Raw genomic sequence first — 18,553 nt, 5'->3', positions numbered from 1 at the left:
CAGAGTAACAGCAGCAAAGTCCCACAACTCCATGTGGGTGTCCAGGGTTTTCACTACCTGCAACAGCAGCAATTTTGCTGCAGATGCAGCATTGGGGAAGGTATGCCATACCAGCCTCTCCTGGAGGTATGGGAAATGAAATTTTTCAAAGTCCATGTGCAAAAAATGATGCAAAGCTTCCACCAGAGTCCCTTTTCTTGTCCCTGTGCCCTAAGATTTTTGAGATCTTTAAACTATTATGGAGAAAACTTTATGGAAGTAAACATCAGAATTTGGTCAGAATGCCTGTAGGGTGTATACTTTATGGGGTGCAAACTTCCACAAACTAGTGGCACTAAAAATGAGGCCATATTACTCATCAGTTTAGTTTTCCTCACTAACAATAATTGAAAATCCAGTATTTCCCAGTTACAGCTTCCTTTCTTCCTACAATTGTGTATATTCTTTCCAAATTTTTCTCAGCTGTTGCTGTCAGTTGGGTAATTATTCCTGCATATAGTCAAGAATGGAGCAAAAGAAAGGATAGGTAAGATTTTAGTGTGGATATTTTATGACAGATCTGACTTTCTATAGCTTTTTTTTCTTTTCTGTGGAATTTGGGGCATGGAAAATTCTGTTTCTCTCTGACTCCAAGGTCATAGTTACTTCATTTGTCTGGTGTCCGAGCAGATTTTTCATAATACTGCAGTGCACTCGGGCTTTTTTTCATCATGTATTGATACAGACAAATCTTTCTCTTCTTTTTTACTTCTTCTATTTATTTCTGCAAATGAGACAGTAGTCTCACCTTTTGGTAAAAATAATGAATCTGAGATATAAGGTATGTCTTAAAAAATCCACACTAAAATCTTACCTGTTAGATCTTATACTTCCATGGCAAACTTATATACATTAGAAAAATTAGCTTAGGAAGCAAAGTTTGCTCATTAATGTATTATTTCAAAATTACTCATGTGACATGAGACAGTTCCTTATTTGAAGCTCAGAACTTCCCTGTATCTGTTGGGTCTTAAAAAGGGTTTGTTAATCCACTTCAGTGCAGTGGGATTTTCTTGCAAGGCACTGATTTGGTCTTTAGCATCAAGACAAGGTGAAGGGAAGAAAGGAGTGAAATATTTGCCATGTCTCTCTACTTGTCCCTGATTTTTCTTCTCTCCATTAGTACATCTCTTCAAATGTCTGGTAAGTCTTTGTCCTCTGCTTAGTGTGGAGGTTTTCAAGTTCTTTTACATGCATTCAATTATCTCCCTTAGTGGGCAGTGAATTTAGATCTAGTCACAGCATATGATTTGAAAATGTTATGTTCAGCTTGAAGTTTGGTAATATCTGCATAGGCATTCTCTTTCCTTAACCCAGGTTTCAATGTGGTATATGAGTGAAAGGAATATGCCAATAGATAACCTCGGCAGTGCTGATTCTTGAGACAGCAGACAAAATCTGATTTCACTTTACTCCATCGGAGGCTAGAAGGGTCCAGTACAGAGCAGTGAACTCAGCATGCACAGAACTACTGGCTGATGTGTGCTTTGAGTTTTTTGGCAGCTCACATGGACCATAGCATACTGATCAGTGCATATTGAAAACTCGTTTCCAAGCTGGGAGCTTTAGGAAGGACCTCAAAATCTCCCATCCATTAGATCTTGCACCCTCCTACTGCTGAGATGAAAAAGAAATGACACTGTGTCTTTTCCATGGCAAGTTCCCAGCTAGAGAACTCTGGAAGTCGAGTGCTATTGCTTGAATGGCAGCAGGGACCACTCAATGCACCAATGATCTAATCCACCACAGGCGATTTCTTCTGGGCATGCTTTTGGGTGAGACCAAGCCAACTCCAACCCATCCTCTGCTAACCTGCCCAAGCACCACTGCAGCCAGAGAGCTCTGTCTGGGAAAATATTACCTGGCTTGCTCTGGTCCATAGCCTTTCAGAGCAACAATACCAAGGCTGTTCAACCATTCCCTGTCAGCTTTGGGGTGGGAGGGTTACGAAGGCCAGGTTAAGTACTCTGGCCTTGGCAAGAGCCCTTGGGTAAAAGTCGATGGCACTGCTGAGTGAGTTGAGTTGGGTGGTGTTGTCTGTCACCTAGAAGGGAGCAAAGGGATGCAAGCTGAGATGCAAAAGGAGCAAAGATTTGCAGGAGGCTTTTTGTTGAAGCTGATCTTAAGAAACAAAACCCTGATGTTCAGTGTCTCACATTTCTATTTACAAATGTAGTTATTAATAGCACTTAGGATACTGGCGTAGTTTAGCTGTTCTTAGAACTGATGATGCTGCAAGTTGTGGCTTCCCTCCTGAGAAACTTACAAATAAAACTTTGGGAAGAAATGAATTTTTGCACAGCTGCTAAAAATTTCCAAGACAATAACCCAAAAATGAAAAATACACCATTTTCTTGGTGAGCTGACAACTACAGTGTTTTTCTGGGCCAAATATAAATTTTTTTAAATTTTGAGTATGTAAATGATTTTTAATAGCTCTAAAGCAAAAAAGTACTCTTACTTGCAGAATTTAAGCCCATTTAAATATAATTTTGTGTAACTTTGAAGAAATGATGAAATGTAGTGAAGGTCATTTTTGACATGCATTTTGAGACCAGTGTGGTTTCAGGAAGGCTATGAAGAAGAGCAATTTCTCTTGAAAGAGCTCTATTTTCAGTTCTTGTGTTTTTTCATTTTAAGAATATTTTCATAAATGTCCTTCATATCAATGATTAACTTCCCTTGATTTATCTTTTTATGAGCTATATATGCTATTTTGGGTTTTTTGTTTGTTTGGTTTTGTTGGTTGGTTGGTTGGTTTGGTTGGTTTTTTTTTTTTTTGGTTTTGGTGTTAGGATCGCTTTGGTTTTTTTGGGTAGCAGACTGTCATATAGCAACTAATAGCCTTTATCTCCTAAGAAACCTCTCCTCAAATGTTTGCATTATGATTTTATTTTATAGGTAGGGAAATATTTTCAATCTATAATGAAGATAACAAGCTCTGTGCCCAGGCTCAGAACTCCAGCTCAGTCATCACCACCACTTGTGATGAGCATGATGAGTTTCAGAAGTTCAGGTGGGTTTCTCCCACACAGCTGCTGAGCATGGCACTCAAGCTGTGCCTGGGAGTGCTCGCCAAGGACGACGAGGCTGCCATCACCTTGGAATCCTGCAACAGGACAAACCAGCTCCAGTGGTGGGAGTGCAGAAATGAGACACTTGCTACCCATGGCAAGGATTTATTTCTCAACTATGGCAAGGGGAAGGGGAAGAAAATGAGGCTGTCCAAAGTATCCAGCAAAGGGAGCAGGTGGAAAATCCATGGAAGTGCAGACAGCGTGTGCTCTCAGCGCTACGAGGGTGAGTACTGAAATTCCATCTCTATTTCTTGGTAACTTGACTGACCCTTCCTACAAAGCATGCCACTGCCTGCTGGACCGGCAGCAACCATTTTCTTAGGGTGACATCAGCAGAGGAGCTAATTATAAATAGGATGTAGAAATGAAAGGTGAATATATCTGTATACTTTTCAGCAAATATAGCTGTGTACCTTTCTATATACCTTGTAAAATACAATTCTTTCAAATGATAGAATAAAAGTACAAAGGCCCATGATGCAAACATAAGGAAGAATGGGAATTCTGTTCGTACAACAGCCAAAGGAAACCTATGACTGTTTTAAAATATATCTGACCAACTTGTAGAAGAGATGATTGTGTTATATTTAGTTTTCACTGTTGCTTTTATTTGGTTTGACCACCAATAATCTCTAAGAAGTGAATATCTAGTTTAGATAGATGGAATTCACAATTAACATTATTTACCTTGTGTTTCCCCGGCCTAATTAAAAAAAAAAGTGGAAAAACAAAAAGAAAAATGGTGCATAATGGTTTAGGATGCAATGTTTTATTACCCTGGAATAGGACCCCTAGAGGTTAAGATCTCCTTTTCCTACAATTTTATGGCTCTTGGGCTATGTAGTGGAGGCATTCAGGATCAAGTAATCAATGTCCTTTATGTTGTGACACTGGTATGTTGGGAATTTAAATAACAATAGAATAAATTTTTGTTGTACACTACAGCTGTGGCGCTGGAATGACGTTTGTCATAATTTTGTACAGACAGCAGCAAATTAGAGTGGAGAATGATGGAAGGATCACTTCCTAGCAAAGTCCTTGCAACTTTAAGATACAGCTTCCTCTCATGAAGACTAACAAAAATGTTGTGATACCTCCTTTCCAAGTTTTTTCAACACTGAAGAGGAAAAAAAAAGAATATATATATATATATAAAAATATATATATAAAATCTAAGGACAGAAGTATGTATGTCATGGGAAAAGCTGAGTCACAGGGACCTCTGACACAATAGTCCAGAAAGAAATGGCATGACAAAGTTATACAGAAATTAGTTTGAGGCCGAATTAAGTCTTTGAGAGTCTAAGTTCTGAATATTTTGCCATAGTCATACCTGACTGGCACAACAGCCCTTTAGGGGTTCAGGGTAACAAAGCACTGGCGTGTTGAGCCCTGCATGACACAGTTTTGCCCATGGAAAACTGGCTAAGAGTGTCACTGTGGTCAGCACCTAATGCCAGCTGACTGTGAGTACTGATCTCTGCTTTTCTCCATAGACATCTATACCCTGGGAGGAAATGCCTTTGGTGCACCCTGTGTGTTCCCTTTTAAGCACCAGGGGAAGTGGTATGCTGAATGCATCCCTCGGAGGAGCTATGCAGACTCTCTCTGGTGTGCAACTTCTGCAGATTTTGATAAGGATAAGTTGTTTGGAAACTGCCCACTAAAAGGTAATTTATTTGTGAAAATCTCCAGAAAGCTGTTAAGCAAAAGTGTCACGCACTGGTCATGGTCAAGATGCTCTTGGGATGTGGAAGTAGCATTGGACAGTGAGCTGAATTCTGGCTTGCCTAGTTCCCTGGTGAGCTGTGCCACAAGGACATGAGGCATCTGCTCTGCCCTCCCACTGCCCTACGGTGTCCCCCAAAACTGGTGCCTACAGGGAGTGTTCTCAGGGTGGTGACTGGGACTGATGGATAAAGGAAGAGGAAAGCCTTAGGACTAGGTTTCAAGGCAAAAGGGAGTGCAGTGGATGAGGAAGGTGAGATTTATCAGGAGACTGTGGTGTATTATAGGATGGAGGAGAGACAGGAGGGCTTTAGTGAAGGGAAGGGTACAGGACACACTGAAGGCAGTGACCTTCACCTGCCTTCAGCGCTTCCATACACAAATTCCCTGCCCCTTCATCCTCACTTCACATGTAATTGTGTGGAAGGGGTAATTTCTGTTTTATTGGGTGGTCTGGATGAGCATAAGAGGGATCTGAAGGTAAGAAATGCATGTGGAGACCAAAACTTCTGTGAGAAGAGAGAAATACTTGTAGAGGTAGAATTTATCAGTGAATGGGTTAATGTGGACTGAAATGTGAAAGGAGTAGATGAGTTACATAAATAACAAGGAACAGGGTCAATGTAGAAAACTTAGGTTTGTAAGGATAAATAATTCCTTAAGTGATTGAAAAATTTTTAATACTGAATGGACAAAGTATATATATGTGAGGCAAAAGCTACTTTAAAAGTATCAAATCACAGTTATATAGTTTTAGTCTTCATCAAAGATTTATTTTCTGGGTTAGTAAACATGATTATTTTGTCAAATTGCTGATATCTTTTTTTATAGACACCACCCACAATAGGTTTTGGAAAACAAATCCTGTGACAGAAACACGCTATCAGATAAACTCGGAGTCACTTTTGACATGGCACCAAGCAAGAAAAAGCTGCCAGCAGCAGGATGCAGAATTATTGAGCCTCACAGACCTTCATGAAGAAATGTATTTATTAGGTAAGGTAAAAATACCCTAAAATAATAATAATAAAAAAATGCACTGTTTAAAATGTAAGTCAGATCCAAGGCTTTAACATGGATACTTATATTTATCTCATAAAATAGGTCCCAGTGACATTCTTATAAGTGTTGTTCTTCTCACAAAACCCTGTATTAAAATAATGGAAATAATCTAACTTATACTGAAAATTTACATTACTCATGCTTTAGAATATTATTTCCAGTTTTGTTGAATAATTTTAAAAAATCAGAGCCATTTAAAACCTGACTATTTGTTTTGGCCATTTAGGGCTCACTAGTGACCTGGGCATCAATGCAAAGCTCTGGATTGGTCTCTATGGTGCACTTGACAGTGGCTGGAAGTGGACTGGGGGAAGTCCTTTCAGATACCTCAACTGGGCCCCAGGTAAGTGCACTTTTCTTAAATGATGATCAACATCTGGGCCAAAATTTCCTCCCCTTCTCTCTCTCACTCTCCCCTCCTCATCACAGTGATGCTCCCTTGTCACACCTCTTGGGATTTTTCACTCTAAAGAATAATACCCCTGTGGCTTTGCAGCTGCAAAGGTCTTGCACATTCCCTCCTGTGAAGAGGTGAAAAGTTTCACTGTTAACAGAGGGATTATGTTGCTTTTTTTTAAAGGAAATCCCTCTATGGAATCTGGAAAAATATGTGGGACCTTCCAAGGTAGGAATGGCAAATGGGAAAACCAGCTGTGTGATCGGAAACTGGGATATATCTGCCAAAAGAGAAACACCTCGTTGGATTCTTTCACCATTCCCTCAGGTACACTGTCTAAAGCTAAGGCTGCTTTTACAGTCAGTGAGAAATTTTGGGAGGATTTCACACATGAAAAGGCAACATATTATCAAAACAAAAGGCTTATACTTGTTGACCTGGGTCAAATATTGAGATAATTTTAATTTTCTGGCTCATTTTAAAGATGAGCCAGAAAATTAAAATCTGGCTCATGTTGTTCTAAATGTTGTTCATCATCTGGAAAAGAGCCCAGGGTACTGAAAAAGGCAATTAGGAGTTTAGCCATGTTATCCAGACCATGAAATATTGATAAATATCCTCTGCTCTGATATATACTCTAAACCTATGTCCTGCTAAAAGATGTGAGCCAGAGTTCACGCTCTCCTGCTCTCTGTGACGCTTTTTGTTCTATTCTGAAAGGAAAAAATCAGACTATGCATCAGGAACCTTTCCCCTGCTGAGCTCTCTTTTTACTTGAGGCAGACTAGGTCTTAGCTATGCAAAGAAATAGGTGTGCAGTTGCTTACCTGGGAATTCCCAGCGTGTAACTGACTTCACAGTACCTCCCTCCCCTTATATATATGAGTATCTGAGATTATGCAGCTTGGGGGAGCATGCATATCCTGTACTTTCTGGCTGTATCAAGGCAGCTCACTTGGAAAGGTTTCTGACCCTGCTAACCATCAAACCATGTCTGGATGTTGCTCAGGGTTGCAATTTGCCCAGGTCCAAGCCCTGTCCAAGGAGCATCAGACAGAGCAGGACCACACAACAATTCTGGGCACACATCCTCCACACATCCTTCTCTCTTCGGTTTGCTCTGTAGGCACAGAGCATGGGAGCTTTCCAAGCAATGGAAGATGGGCTGGCCATACTGAATTCATGCAAGGAAATCAGTGTTGAACGAAGTGTGTGGCATTTCTGTGCAGCTGGAATGCCTGCTATAACATTTCTGGTATAACGTGGCTGTGTCTGGACTCTCTGATATATGGTTTGGGCTGTGTAGGAGCTCCAAATGGCTCCTGAGCACCTGCTGTTTCCAGAAAAAAAATGTAAAAAGCTACAAAATTCAGCAAGATAGAGTCCCTGAGCAGAAAAAGAGGCTCTTTTATATAGAACTTGGCTGTATCCAGAGCCTCACTGAGAGGGATTTCATGCGGAGTTGTGCCCTGTACATTCGCCTGCCAAATTACTCAGTATTTACTTAATCCTGTAAAACAGTTTTTTGGGAGCTCCAAGCACAAATAGGAGGGAAAAATTTGTTTGTTAATCTTTGTACCCTCGGACCTTGGCTTCTCTTTCAGTATGTGCTCCAATATTTCAAATTCATATTGGCACAGGTAATTTTATTTTTGATGTGAATAAAACACTGAATATAATGTCTCATTAATAACATAATTTTTTTAGGTGATTCAAAGCATTTTAAATGCCCCAGGGAATGGGTGGCCTATGCAGGTCATTGCTACAGAATTTATAGAACACCAAAAATATGGAAAGAAGCCCAGTCTTCCTGTAGAAAAGAGGATGGAGAGCTGGCAAGCATTCATAATATTGAAGAGTACAGTTTTACAGTGTCACAGCTCGGGTACAGTGAGTATTCCTGAAGATCACGTTCTTTTTTTTTTTTTTTAAATCTGGGATTATGCTGTTACTATTTTTCATTTAATCATTATAATCGTGGTCTTATTTTTTTTTTTAAGTTCTTCAGTCAAAAGTGGGTGTGAGATGTAATTATTCCATTATAAGATATATCTATACCCACAATTAACTTTGTGTTCCCAGAGCCAGATGATGAACTCTGGATTGGCCTAAATGACTTCAGGATTCAAATGTACTTTGAATGGAGTGATGGCACACCTGTGACTTACACCAAATGGCATCATGGAGAGCCAACCCACACCTGGAATAAGGCAGACTGCGTCCTTATGAAGGGACAGGTAAAAATCCCTTCCCCACTCTCATACTTTCTTCTGGCCTTTTGCATCCTAAAATGAAAACATTCATGATTAAAAAAAATTAAAATCTTAAACTGTTTAAGGTTTAATTTAGGATATGTTACTGTGGAGGGATACTCAAGACCAGGTCTAGGAAGCTGTGTGATGCACCAGAAGCAGGGCACTGCATGGAGACTGTCTTCTCTCAGGCAATACCCATCTGAAATTGGTTGAAATCACCCATCCTCCACATGCAACATGACTGATCATAAACAAATAGATCCTTGGAGCACGGACTTTCTCATTTTTTCTCTAAAACTACTCAAATATATGGATTTTAGTGTTACTTTGGAAGCACAAACCCAGATTTTATTTTGTTTTCTACTTACTATAAAAAGAAAAGGGTAATGTTGTGGAAAATGACTTACACAAGACATTTTTTTCATATTTTATATTTGTTTTATCTAGCACTTCCTTGCCATAGTCATCTGGTTGTATGACCGTAATAGATGCTGTGCTGGTGAGAATAGAGAGGAACCTAATGTTTCTTTCCTACTTTCATTAGTCCCTGAATCTTTAATGGATACATTCTCACATCTCTAAGGAAATGTGGCCCTTACTATATGTATTTGGGAGTTTTGGAGAAAAAAACAAGGCAAGGAAGAGAGCTGAAGCAGTCTCAACCATAGGAAGACAGAAGAGTTCTTTCTGAGGATGGATATTCTTGTTGGACCTGAATTGTCTCGAGCTTTCACTTCTCTTTGTGGTTTCTTCTTACAATACTTAGGATGGATCCTGGGCTGACAGTGCTTGCGATGTGAAATTTGGCTACATCTGTAAAAGGAAACCCTTGGCTGAAGAACCAGGGGAAGCTGAAGTTACTTACCCAGGCTGCCCGAAAGTAAGTGTGAAACAAAAGCAGTAAAAGGTGATTGTGTATTACTTTCACTCCCATGATAATAACTACGACAGAAGTAAATTAAGACTGTTCTTGGTGGAGCCTAGAAAGCTGCTAATTTCATAGGTATTGATACTTAGACCAATAGGAAAACTTTTGCTTTATTTAATGAAATGTAGATTGACTTCTTTTTTGTATTCCCTTACGAGTGCATTTAAACTCAGGTCTCTCCTCCTGCAGAACTGATCACCGCCCCCATAAAAGCCACTCTCTGCAGAGCAATCTTTTCAGGGTGTAACACACATGTCAAGGGCTGCATGCCTCCTCAGTTCCATCAGTCTGCCACAGGAATCAGGAATATTTGAGCTGACTGTTTTGCAGGTTGTAAGCTCTTGTAACAGCTACTAATGCAAAGAGAAGGCAGAGCAAGCTTTACACAGGGAGCTGCAAGGTGGCTGCGGCTGCCAGCCCCAAGGCATAACCACAGCTCACTGTTTGCAAAGACCCTTGGTGTGTGCTGTATCCAGGGACAAGACATGGAGTTATTGTCCCAAAGGCTATGTTTGATTATCCTCTTGGTTCCTTTCATGGCCTTTGGGATTAGTTTTGACTTGGGTGTGGTACTGGTGTGGCTTTTGGAAGTGCACAAAGTCATGGAATCTGACAGCCTCTCTGCACATCTCTGTTCTACACTGACAGGGCTGGATGAAGCATGGCTTTTACTGCTACTCCTTGGTGCAGCTGCCAACAACATTTTCAGGTGCAAAAAAAGTTTGTGAAGAAAACAAAGGTTACCTGGCTACTGTAAGAGACAGGTATGGAAACATAATTCTTGTCCTGTAACATGTGTAACCAGGATGGAAGAATTAAATAGAAATTTCTTCTTACTTAGCAGGTATTCATAATGTCTGTTTAGTGTAACACCTCTCTTTTCCAGGAAAATTTAAGGTAGAGCTGATCAAGTATTACATAATACATCAGGGTCTTTAGGGTCATCAATACAAACATTCAGGCTATTGCTACTACACTTACACTGTTGTTGCCTATGGGAATTAAAAAATTGGGTCACCTGCACAACAACCCCAGACTGACAGATTGTTTTCAAACTTTTTGAATTAAAATAGACAGATAAATATGGAACTATTTATTTCTCTTGGGTTCAAGCTTTTCAGCCTTTTATTTATTTCTTTGCAACAGCCAGATCTGGAAGAATTTTAGAATAAAAATAGATTTTTTTCCCCCACAGTAACAAGATTTAAAGATCTAGGACTTATACAGCTCAGTAAAATACTGTAGCTCTTATTTGTACAGAATGAGAAAATATATACGCATTACCTTAAGTATTATTTGCCTTGTGTTCATTGCACAGTATAAAAGGTAAATAGAATCATCTTAAATTCTAGACATAATTTACATTGGAAAATATAAGGGAAAAATTATTTTGTATGATAATTAGAACTATAAAATGAAGACAATTACCCTTGCTTCATTTCGTATATATTGACAAGTCACCTTAAATTTACCAGATTTGCTACCATGTACTGTTTGAACATCCAACGTCCAACAACATCCCCTCTGCTGTTTTCAATGAATAAATTCTGATAAAATGTGATACAATAGTTTGGTGCTTACTCTTTGCAGATATGAACAAGCTTTTCTGACCTCCATAACTGGATTCAAACCAGAAAAATACTTCTGGATTGGTCTTTCAGATGTGGAAGAACAGGGGACATTCAAGTGGGCTAATGGAGATCCCGTCAGCTTCACTCACTGGAATGTGGGAATGCCTGGTAAGTGCCATGAGGGCCATTGAGTTCCTGCACTGGGGAATGATGGGGTGAGGGTTTGAAAGCTAAAAAGTGGTTTAGAAACTCTCTGTCATAAAGCAGCAGAAAGGGTAATGTTGCTTTCTATTTGTGCTAAAGAGATAGATCAGGGATTGTGGTAACTCCTGCTAGAAGATCACTTGGGACTGCACATGTCTGTTGGTATCATTAGGTTTTTTGTTGTTTGATGGGTATTTTTAAGTAACTCCTAGCATAACATAAAAGAAAGTTACCTTACTAAAATCTTTTAATGATTAATAGGAAGGCATATGAGCTATTGTGAACTACTGGTGTCCAAACACAGTGGGAACAGGTTACTCCTAATGAGCAGCAGATATTTTGAGAAGTTGTAGTCATCAATAAGATTTAACAACTTTATGTCTCATGAAGGGGAGGAGACAGGCTGCGTGGCCATGGCAACAGGACGTTCAGCTGGATTATGGGATATTTTGAACTGTGAAGAGACAAACACATTTCTCTGCAAGCAGCTGGTGGAGGGAATCACTCCCCCTCCTCCTCCTCCAACAACATCCCCTCTCCTGTTTTGCCCAGAGGGATGGCAGTCTGTTTCTAAGAGCAGCTTCTGCTTCAAAGTAGGTGTTTCATTTCTGAATGCAAGTGTTTGCCATTTAAATAAGAATATATTTTGTTCATGTGTGGAAGGTAGATTTTACCCTGCTACTTGACAGACAGTCTGTGGTAATATGTCTCCAGCCATCCCCAGGTGGTATGGCTGGGAAATGTTGGAACAAGCTGTATGTGTGTGAAGTTTGTAGCCACAGGAACTCTGCGATGACAGGAAAAGCAATAATCAAACTTTAGATAGACAACCATAGGTCGAATGGTTAAACAATTAAATAGTCAGTAATAGAATGAGACCAGAAAATCAGAAGCAAGACAGAAGACCATATTTGTGTTTTTAAATATCTGTAATATCCAATACAGTATTTAATTGCCCGCTTTCTGTAGATTTTTCACGGAGGAAGGGAAAAAATGCAAACGTGGTTTGAAGCAAGAGATTTTTGCAGAACTATTGGAGGAGATCTTGCATGCATCCACAGTGAAGAAGAACAAAACCTGATAGCTAGACTGTAAGTATCTGCAAAGTCCATCATTTAAGTAGAAGAAGAAAAAATTTAAAAAATGCCGCTCTGAAAGACATGAAGGATTCATGATGATCAGTTTCTGCTTTACAAAGATGGTGTAAATGGTGGCAGGAAAAAAATGGGTAAAAAGAGGTGAGTAAAAAAGTTTTCTTGACACACCTCTGGGAAGCTGGTGCTATGCACTAAAGTTGCCTGAACATAAACAAAATTGAAAGAAGAATCATCAAAAGTGATTTTAACTGAAGTTAATTCAAAGAGATAAAACAGATTATCTTATCTCATTTGTAGCTGATCAGTAGATAAAATACTTTTGATTAAAAGAATGTTTTGTGCTGGTTTCCTACCTTAAGTAAGGGGGAAAATTGGAAGACTAAGAAAAGCCTGACCTATTGATATGCTTGTATACATGTTTAAATCAAATCCATGAGTGCAGGCAGGTCTGAATTCTGAATTTGAATGCCTAAGCTACTTAGTGGAACCAAGGCCTTTAAATATATTTTCTGTTAACTCAGTTATTGTGCACTCATGGCTTTTGTGATCTTTCCCATAAAGTTCTGTGTTTCACTGCTTCCTGGCACATGTAGTGCCAGGCTGTTTTTCCCCCCATGACAATTGAATGATTACTTTATATGATTGTCTCAAATTATACTTAGAGTATCATGTGTGCTGACAATAATATAAAGCTGTACATTACACTTCTCTGTTTCATGGTGTGTCTGATTCTCTCTATTTGTAATCATTCAGAGACAGAGGTTATATTCACTATTCTTACTGGATGGGTTTAAGTGCCTTGGACTCTGACAGTGGATTTACATGGAGTGATGGCTCACCAGTGAGTAAATAATTTGTTATTCTAGCTTTTTGACCCTTTCTTTTTTATGTCTCTCTTGGCAGAAAGCTCTCATAATTCCTATATAAAATACACGTAATCTTAAGTCTTTAGCACCTGATTCCTTTGTAGGAATTAGTGTAAAATCTTCTAATAGTTAATAGTTGTAGATAAAAATACAGCATTTACAGTAATGAAAGGTGATGGAGTCTAGCTCCTGTTTCAAGCAAGTCTGATTGGTCTAATCTCTATATTCCCATTCATCATTTGCTGCAATAAATAATTTTGTACATCTACACCAGCTCAGCTTTGCTGCCCTCATTGTCTTAAGTGAATCAAGATCTGCCAGGCCCAAGGCCATGGCAGCACCAATGGATTGTCTTGGGTTGGAACATCTGAGCAGGACAAAAAACCCAGAAATCAGAGAACAGGTTCCTTTTTAGAGCTTGACAGGAGAACATCAACTCTCCTGGTAACAAATGGGGCAAGAACTAATGATTTACTAACATGGCTTATAAACACATAGATTAATGATTGTTCTATTCAAGTGTCATGCACTTCTCCTTAAAAGGTCTGGCATTACAAAACAAGATGAATCATGAAATCAAATGAAGTACATTCTTCTTTAACAGAATGATTGTTTCCTATTAAAAAGAAAATAGTGACAAAGCTGTGTTTTCCCTACAGGTAAATTTTGAAAAATGGTCACATGGAGAACCAAACAATTATGATGGGAATGAAAAATGTGGTGTGTTTACTGGCTATCTCAATATGAACTGGAACGATTTATTCTGTGAACACATGCTGGACTTTGCTTGCCAAATTAAAAAAGGTAAGATAACTTTCTCTCTTTAGCAACTTTTAGAGGTAGATGAGAACATCCTTCCCAGGTCAGATCACACTGTCTACATGTGTTAGAGACAGCTGTGCCATCAATCACAATAAAACAGTTTATATATATAATTTCAGTATAGGCAGTTGAAAACTATTGATTAATCCATGAAATATACTGGCAGGTTTGGAAGGTATATACAGTATGTTGGGGAAGAGAAACAAAACAGCCTAAAGTTGGGCAGTTTCTGTAAGCTTAACTTATGATGAGCTCTAACATGTTGTTTGCTGAATGTAGCCCTTTTTTTTCAGATATTCTGAGAAATTCTGTGACAAAAATAAGCATATACTGAGTAATCCTTAGGATTATTTGTAATTAAAATGCTGATTACTGTGTAAATATAATTGAGAGAGAGCTGAGAAACATAATATAATAAAATATTGATTTATATTGCAGGAACCTCACCAAAACCAGAGCCTAATTCCACATTCAGTAAGTCTTGTGCATCCAATGAAAACAATTTAATTAACATGTAATGAAGCTAATTTCTATTACAGGTAATTTATGTTTTCATTTGCAGGTTATGAATATTCTGTCGGTGAAGATGACTGGATAATATACAAACACAAGGAATACTACTTCAGCAGAGAAGCGAAGTCTATGGAAAGAGCCAGAGACTTTTGCAAGAAGAATGGTGGTGACCTTGTTGTTATTGAGAGTGAAACTGAAAAAAATTTTCTTTGGAAATATGTAAGAAACATGTTTGTTTGAAAAATGCACCATTTTCTGTGAACTGAGACACATTTTTTCATCTGGTTTGTGAAATATTAGAAAGTAGTCCTGATCATAAAAAAAAAGAAAAATCAGTTCCACCTTTCATCCTTTCATTGGCTTATCTACTTAAAAGCTTTATTATAATAATTATTTTAATAACTTGCTATACATAGACAATTCTCAGCTTCCTTTCAAGAATGCTCTCGGGGTGCAACTTTCAAAGACTTTGCTCTGTTTAGCTGAAAGCTGCAATTACTAATTATGTTTTTTTCTAACTCATTCTTTTCACAGAATTCAATAAAATCTCTTTGTCAAAGTAGATCTCATATTGGCAGCAAAAGGTTTAAGGATACTGTCTTATAGCAAAGGAATGGCCTGGTGATGATACTTTTTTTTGGAATGAAATAAAATAAAATTTTATTACATTCTTACCTCCACATGACTAAGTACAAACCCCCATGATTAACTGGGAGCCTTTTAGCAAATTCTCACAATGTTTTCCTAAAACTCTCAAAAATATTGCTATAAGCCTGCTTAAGAGGTCATTCTTGCCTTCTTAACATAGCTTTTTCTCTCCATTTCTTTTTAAGAGAATTTGCACCTTTTTTTTGGTTGTTTTTGTTTTTGTGTTAGGTTTTTTTAAAATTTCCCCTAGCTATATACTGAAAATTAGAGGAGAATTTTGCATTTTGCAGTTTGGGCACATAATTCCAGCAAATCCCTGCACATTACATACTATGCAATTGAGCAACAGAAACTACAGCATTTTTGGAACTTTTTTTAAATTTTATTTGAAATCTGTTTTCTTACAGCTAAGTAAATTTGTTTGTTTGTTTTAGATTTTCTATAAAGACTGGGGGAACAACTTCTACATTGGCTTAAGTGTAAGCCTTGACAGAACATTCCGGTAAGTAAAAACAAATTAATTTTGTCAGACTCATAATGTATTCACATTTAACATGGTTGGCTCTAAGAGACAATTGAAATCCAATGACTAACACAACCTGTAGACAGGTTTATTATCCTCAAATAAGGTTTTAAAATGGAATTCTGCTCCTCAGCAAAGCACTTTGCCCATCATATTTCCACTATCAATTTTTACCTCTTTTGGTTCTTTACTCTGCTTTTGTGTTCTGAGGCTGAGTTGTTGTATCACAGTAAAGGATTATTTGGTTGGAGGTCTTCAGCGTATTCCAGAGAGTACTTGTAGGCATTACTTAACGTTGAAATGATTAAAGAGAAAGAACCCTAGAAACCTGCAGTGAGAAGCACCAAAGTGGTTTTTAGAGGTGAAATATCAATCCTGGAGAGCCCTTGTTTGGTTTTCCAGATGGTTTTACTCTCAGAGTTCAGGCCAGGACAGCTTCAGGTGACATGGAGTCGCTACTCCTCTACAAATGTTTTTGGAAACAAAGTGCGCTGGAATTATATTAAACATCTCCTGGAGCCTTGAATGTGTTGCAGACATGTCTCCTGTGGCATTCTTCTCTCCCACTGCAACTTTTTCTAGTGCATTATTCTGGGATTCAAAGCTTCGTCAGATGAGTCTCAGCCTCTTCATTTTAGTCTTTCTTCTGTTGTCACAGGTTGTCTTTGTTGGCAAACCACAGAGACTCTTTAGTCTCAGCTCCTGGAGATTCTGCTTTCTACATCGCATTCACTGCTCAGATGATTGCTGTTTTCCCAGTCCTCTCTTGTTCCCTCACTACTTTCATTCTCTTTCCTGTTGGATGAAGGTGCCTCTGTTTGCTGTGTATTCTTTCTCCTGGTTTTTCTAATTTGACTCAGGAGGTTTGCAAGCAACTAGGCATCCAGGTGGACTCCTAATCTGTAATTTACTTCCAAAAGCATGCAAGTACTTACTCAGTCTCCAAAATTGGAAAAACATTGAATTGTCCAGGAGGTGTTACTGCCTGAAGATTGTCAGTTTTGTCTGATTCATCACTTGACTTCCAGCACACTGAGGCCTTTTCACTTTTTTCTTGGCCACTTTTTGAAAATAAACTTGTGAACCGTCAAACTAAGAATCAATTGATGCATAATTGGAAAAATAGCAAGTAGGTAAATAACATTAAAGATTTCCTATGCTTAACAAAATGCTTCCAAGGGGTTCCTAGTATATGGTTCAAGACCCTTTCTTACCCAAAAAGAACTTATATTATTGCTTTTCACTCAGGAAAATAAGCTCAAGTGTCTGTTTCTGTGCTCCAGAGAAATCCAGGTCAAGTCCTTGACTGTTGCATTTCCAGCACTCTATCAGTGTTTAGAGACCAAGACAAGTTGGAACCACCAGTGAATGTGATTTGTTCAGACCTGGTCTGAGTCAACACTGTAGGCAGTTGATATGAAAATATTTTTCACTAATTCCAAGTGGAAGGTCTTGGTTTCCTTTTAACAGATGAAAACATGTGTTTTTAAGCTATAATACACAAAACTTAAAATACAAAACTCAAATGTATCCTTTGCAAAGAAATATTGACTAATTCAACTTAGAATTATAATTCCCTCAAATTACTTCTTTCAGGTGGATGGATGGAACATCAGTGAACTATGTTGCCTGGGCTCCAAATGAACCCAACTTTGCAAATAATGATGAAAACTGTGTGGTCATGTATACCCATACAGGTGGGTGCTGTAATAACATTCAATCTGCAGAACGTGCCTTAGGCCTGGGAGGGCTGTGTGGGCAGGGCTGGGTGGGTTATCATACTGAGCAGGCTGATGTTTCATAATGTTCAAACAGCAAAGGAAAATGAATTGTAGTCTCTTCATTATATAGATACTTTAAAAAAATTGAACTCTATGTAGCTAACACCTGCAATTTTGTAAGAAAATTTCTAAGTGATTAAATCAGGTAAGTATCAGACAATTGGCAGACAGAGTCAGTATTTTTTCTCCTCTTTCCTCTGTCCATTTTATGCCCACCTCCCCAGGATATTAGCTATCTGCTTTCATTTGTGCAGTTCCTAAAAACTGAGGGTTTCGCCATGGCTTGGATTATTATTTTTAAGCAATGTTATACAAGATTTTAATTAAAAGAAAATTTAATATTCTTTAATATCCATTAATACAGAGAACTGGAAGCAATTGTGTTTATACTAGCCAAGAACTTAGTCTTTTTTTGGATCAGTAAATCTTTTCTACTTTTAAACATTTCTGGTCTCAAAATCTATAGCTGAGGTGATTTTCCAAGGTTCTCTTAGGGGGGAATGGAAAGATATGGACAATTTTGAGAAGTAAATATTATGTCCTATTTTGGAAACCTTCTTTCAGATATGATGAATCATATCCTTAACCTTTCTGAATTAAAATGACAATATCTCCATTAAACATTAGGGGTGGAAAATTCTGCTGTAGGTAGTTGCCTGTAAATGTCTGCAGCCAATGAAACATATGTAATTTTCTTATTCATTCCTGATCTGTAAAATGGGGATGATGATGTTAATGTTATTATCTTAAACCCCACTCCAATACCAGAAAACTCTATGAGTGTGAGAAGCTCAGGTAGGAAGGTACCCTGGACTGAGTGTCTTATATATAGACAGAGCGATTCCAGAGACTTTACAGATCTCAAAGGATTTAAGCATTTGAACTAAAACTCCCCTCTGTTAATGCAATGGTTTTGAAATATTGAAATATCTCTGTTTCTAGACAAATTATTTATATTCTAAATTTTGCTGGAAATGTGAATATTTTGAAGAAACAGACATACAACAACTTATCGTTCCTGGGGGAGAGAAATACAAATGCT

General features: G+C 38.2%; 1 protein-coding gene across 1 annotated transcript in view; it reads left to right on the top strand.

The window, feature by feature from the left end:
- Positions 1-1,055: 1,055 nt before the first annotated feature.
- Positions 1,056-18,553, top strand: part of LOC128935203 (macrophage mannose receptor 1-like) — a 30,883-nt gene continuing 13,385 nt past the window's right edge. The window contains exons 1-19 of the mRNA XM_054273347.1: positions 1,056-1,182; positions 2,941-3,339; positions 4,613-4,786; positions 5,676-5,840; positions 6,133-6,249; positions 6,487-6,630; positions 8,011-8,193; positions 8,386-8,540; positions 9,325-9,438; positions 10,135-10,250; positions 11,077-11,225; positions 11,652-11,854; positions 12,231-12,352; positions 13,112-13,199; positions 13,884-14,028; positions 14,485-14,520; positions 14,609-14,778; positions 15,642-15,709; positions 17,327-17,427. Of these exons, the coding sequence (XP_054129322.1) occupies positions 1,122-1,182; positions 2,941-3,339; positions 4,613-4,786; positions 5,676-5,840; positions 6,133-6,249; positions 6,487-6,630; positions 8,011-8,193; positions 8,386-8,540; positions 9,325-9,438; positions 10,135-10,250; positions 11,077-11,225; positions 11,652-11,854; positions 12,231-12,352; positions 13,112-13,199; positions 13,884-14,028; positions 14,485-14,520; positions 14,609-14,778; positions 15,642-15,709; positions 17,327-17,427 (2,710 nt within the window). The 5' untranslated portion in view covers positions 1,056-1,121. The remainder of the gene's footprint in view (positions 1,183-2,940; positions 3,340-4,612; positions 4,787-5,675; positions 5,841-6,132; positions 6,250-6,486; positions 6,631-8,010; positions 8,194-8,385; positions 8,541-9,324; positions 9,439-10,134; positions 10,251-11,076; positions 11,226-11,651; positions 11,855-12,230; positions 12,353-13,111; positions 13,200-13,883; positions 14,029-14,484; positions 14,521-14,608; positions 14,779-15,641; positions 15,710-17,326; positions 17,428-18,553) is intronic.

This window comes from Melozone crissalis, unplaced genomic scaffold, assembly GCF_028551555.1.
Source record: "Melozone crissalis strain CALT ecotype California unplaced genomic scaffold, PUWL_Pcris_2 ptg000016l_1, whole genome shotgun sequence".
Taxonomy (NCBI): domain Eukaryota; kingdom Metazoa; phylum Chordata; class Aves; order Passeriformes; family Passerellidae; genus Melozone; species Melozone crissalis.
The sequence above is the reverse complement of the archived record's forward strand: the minus strand, read 5'-3'. Positions and strand labels throughout refer to the sequence as shown.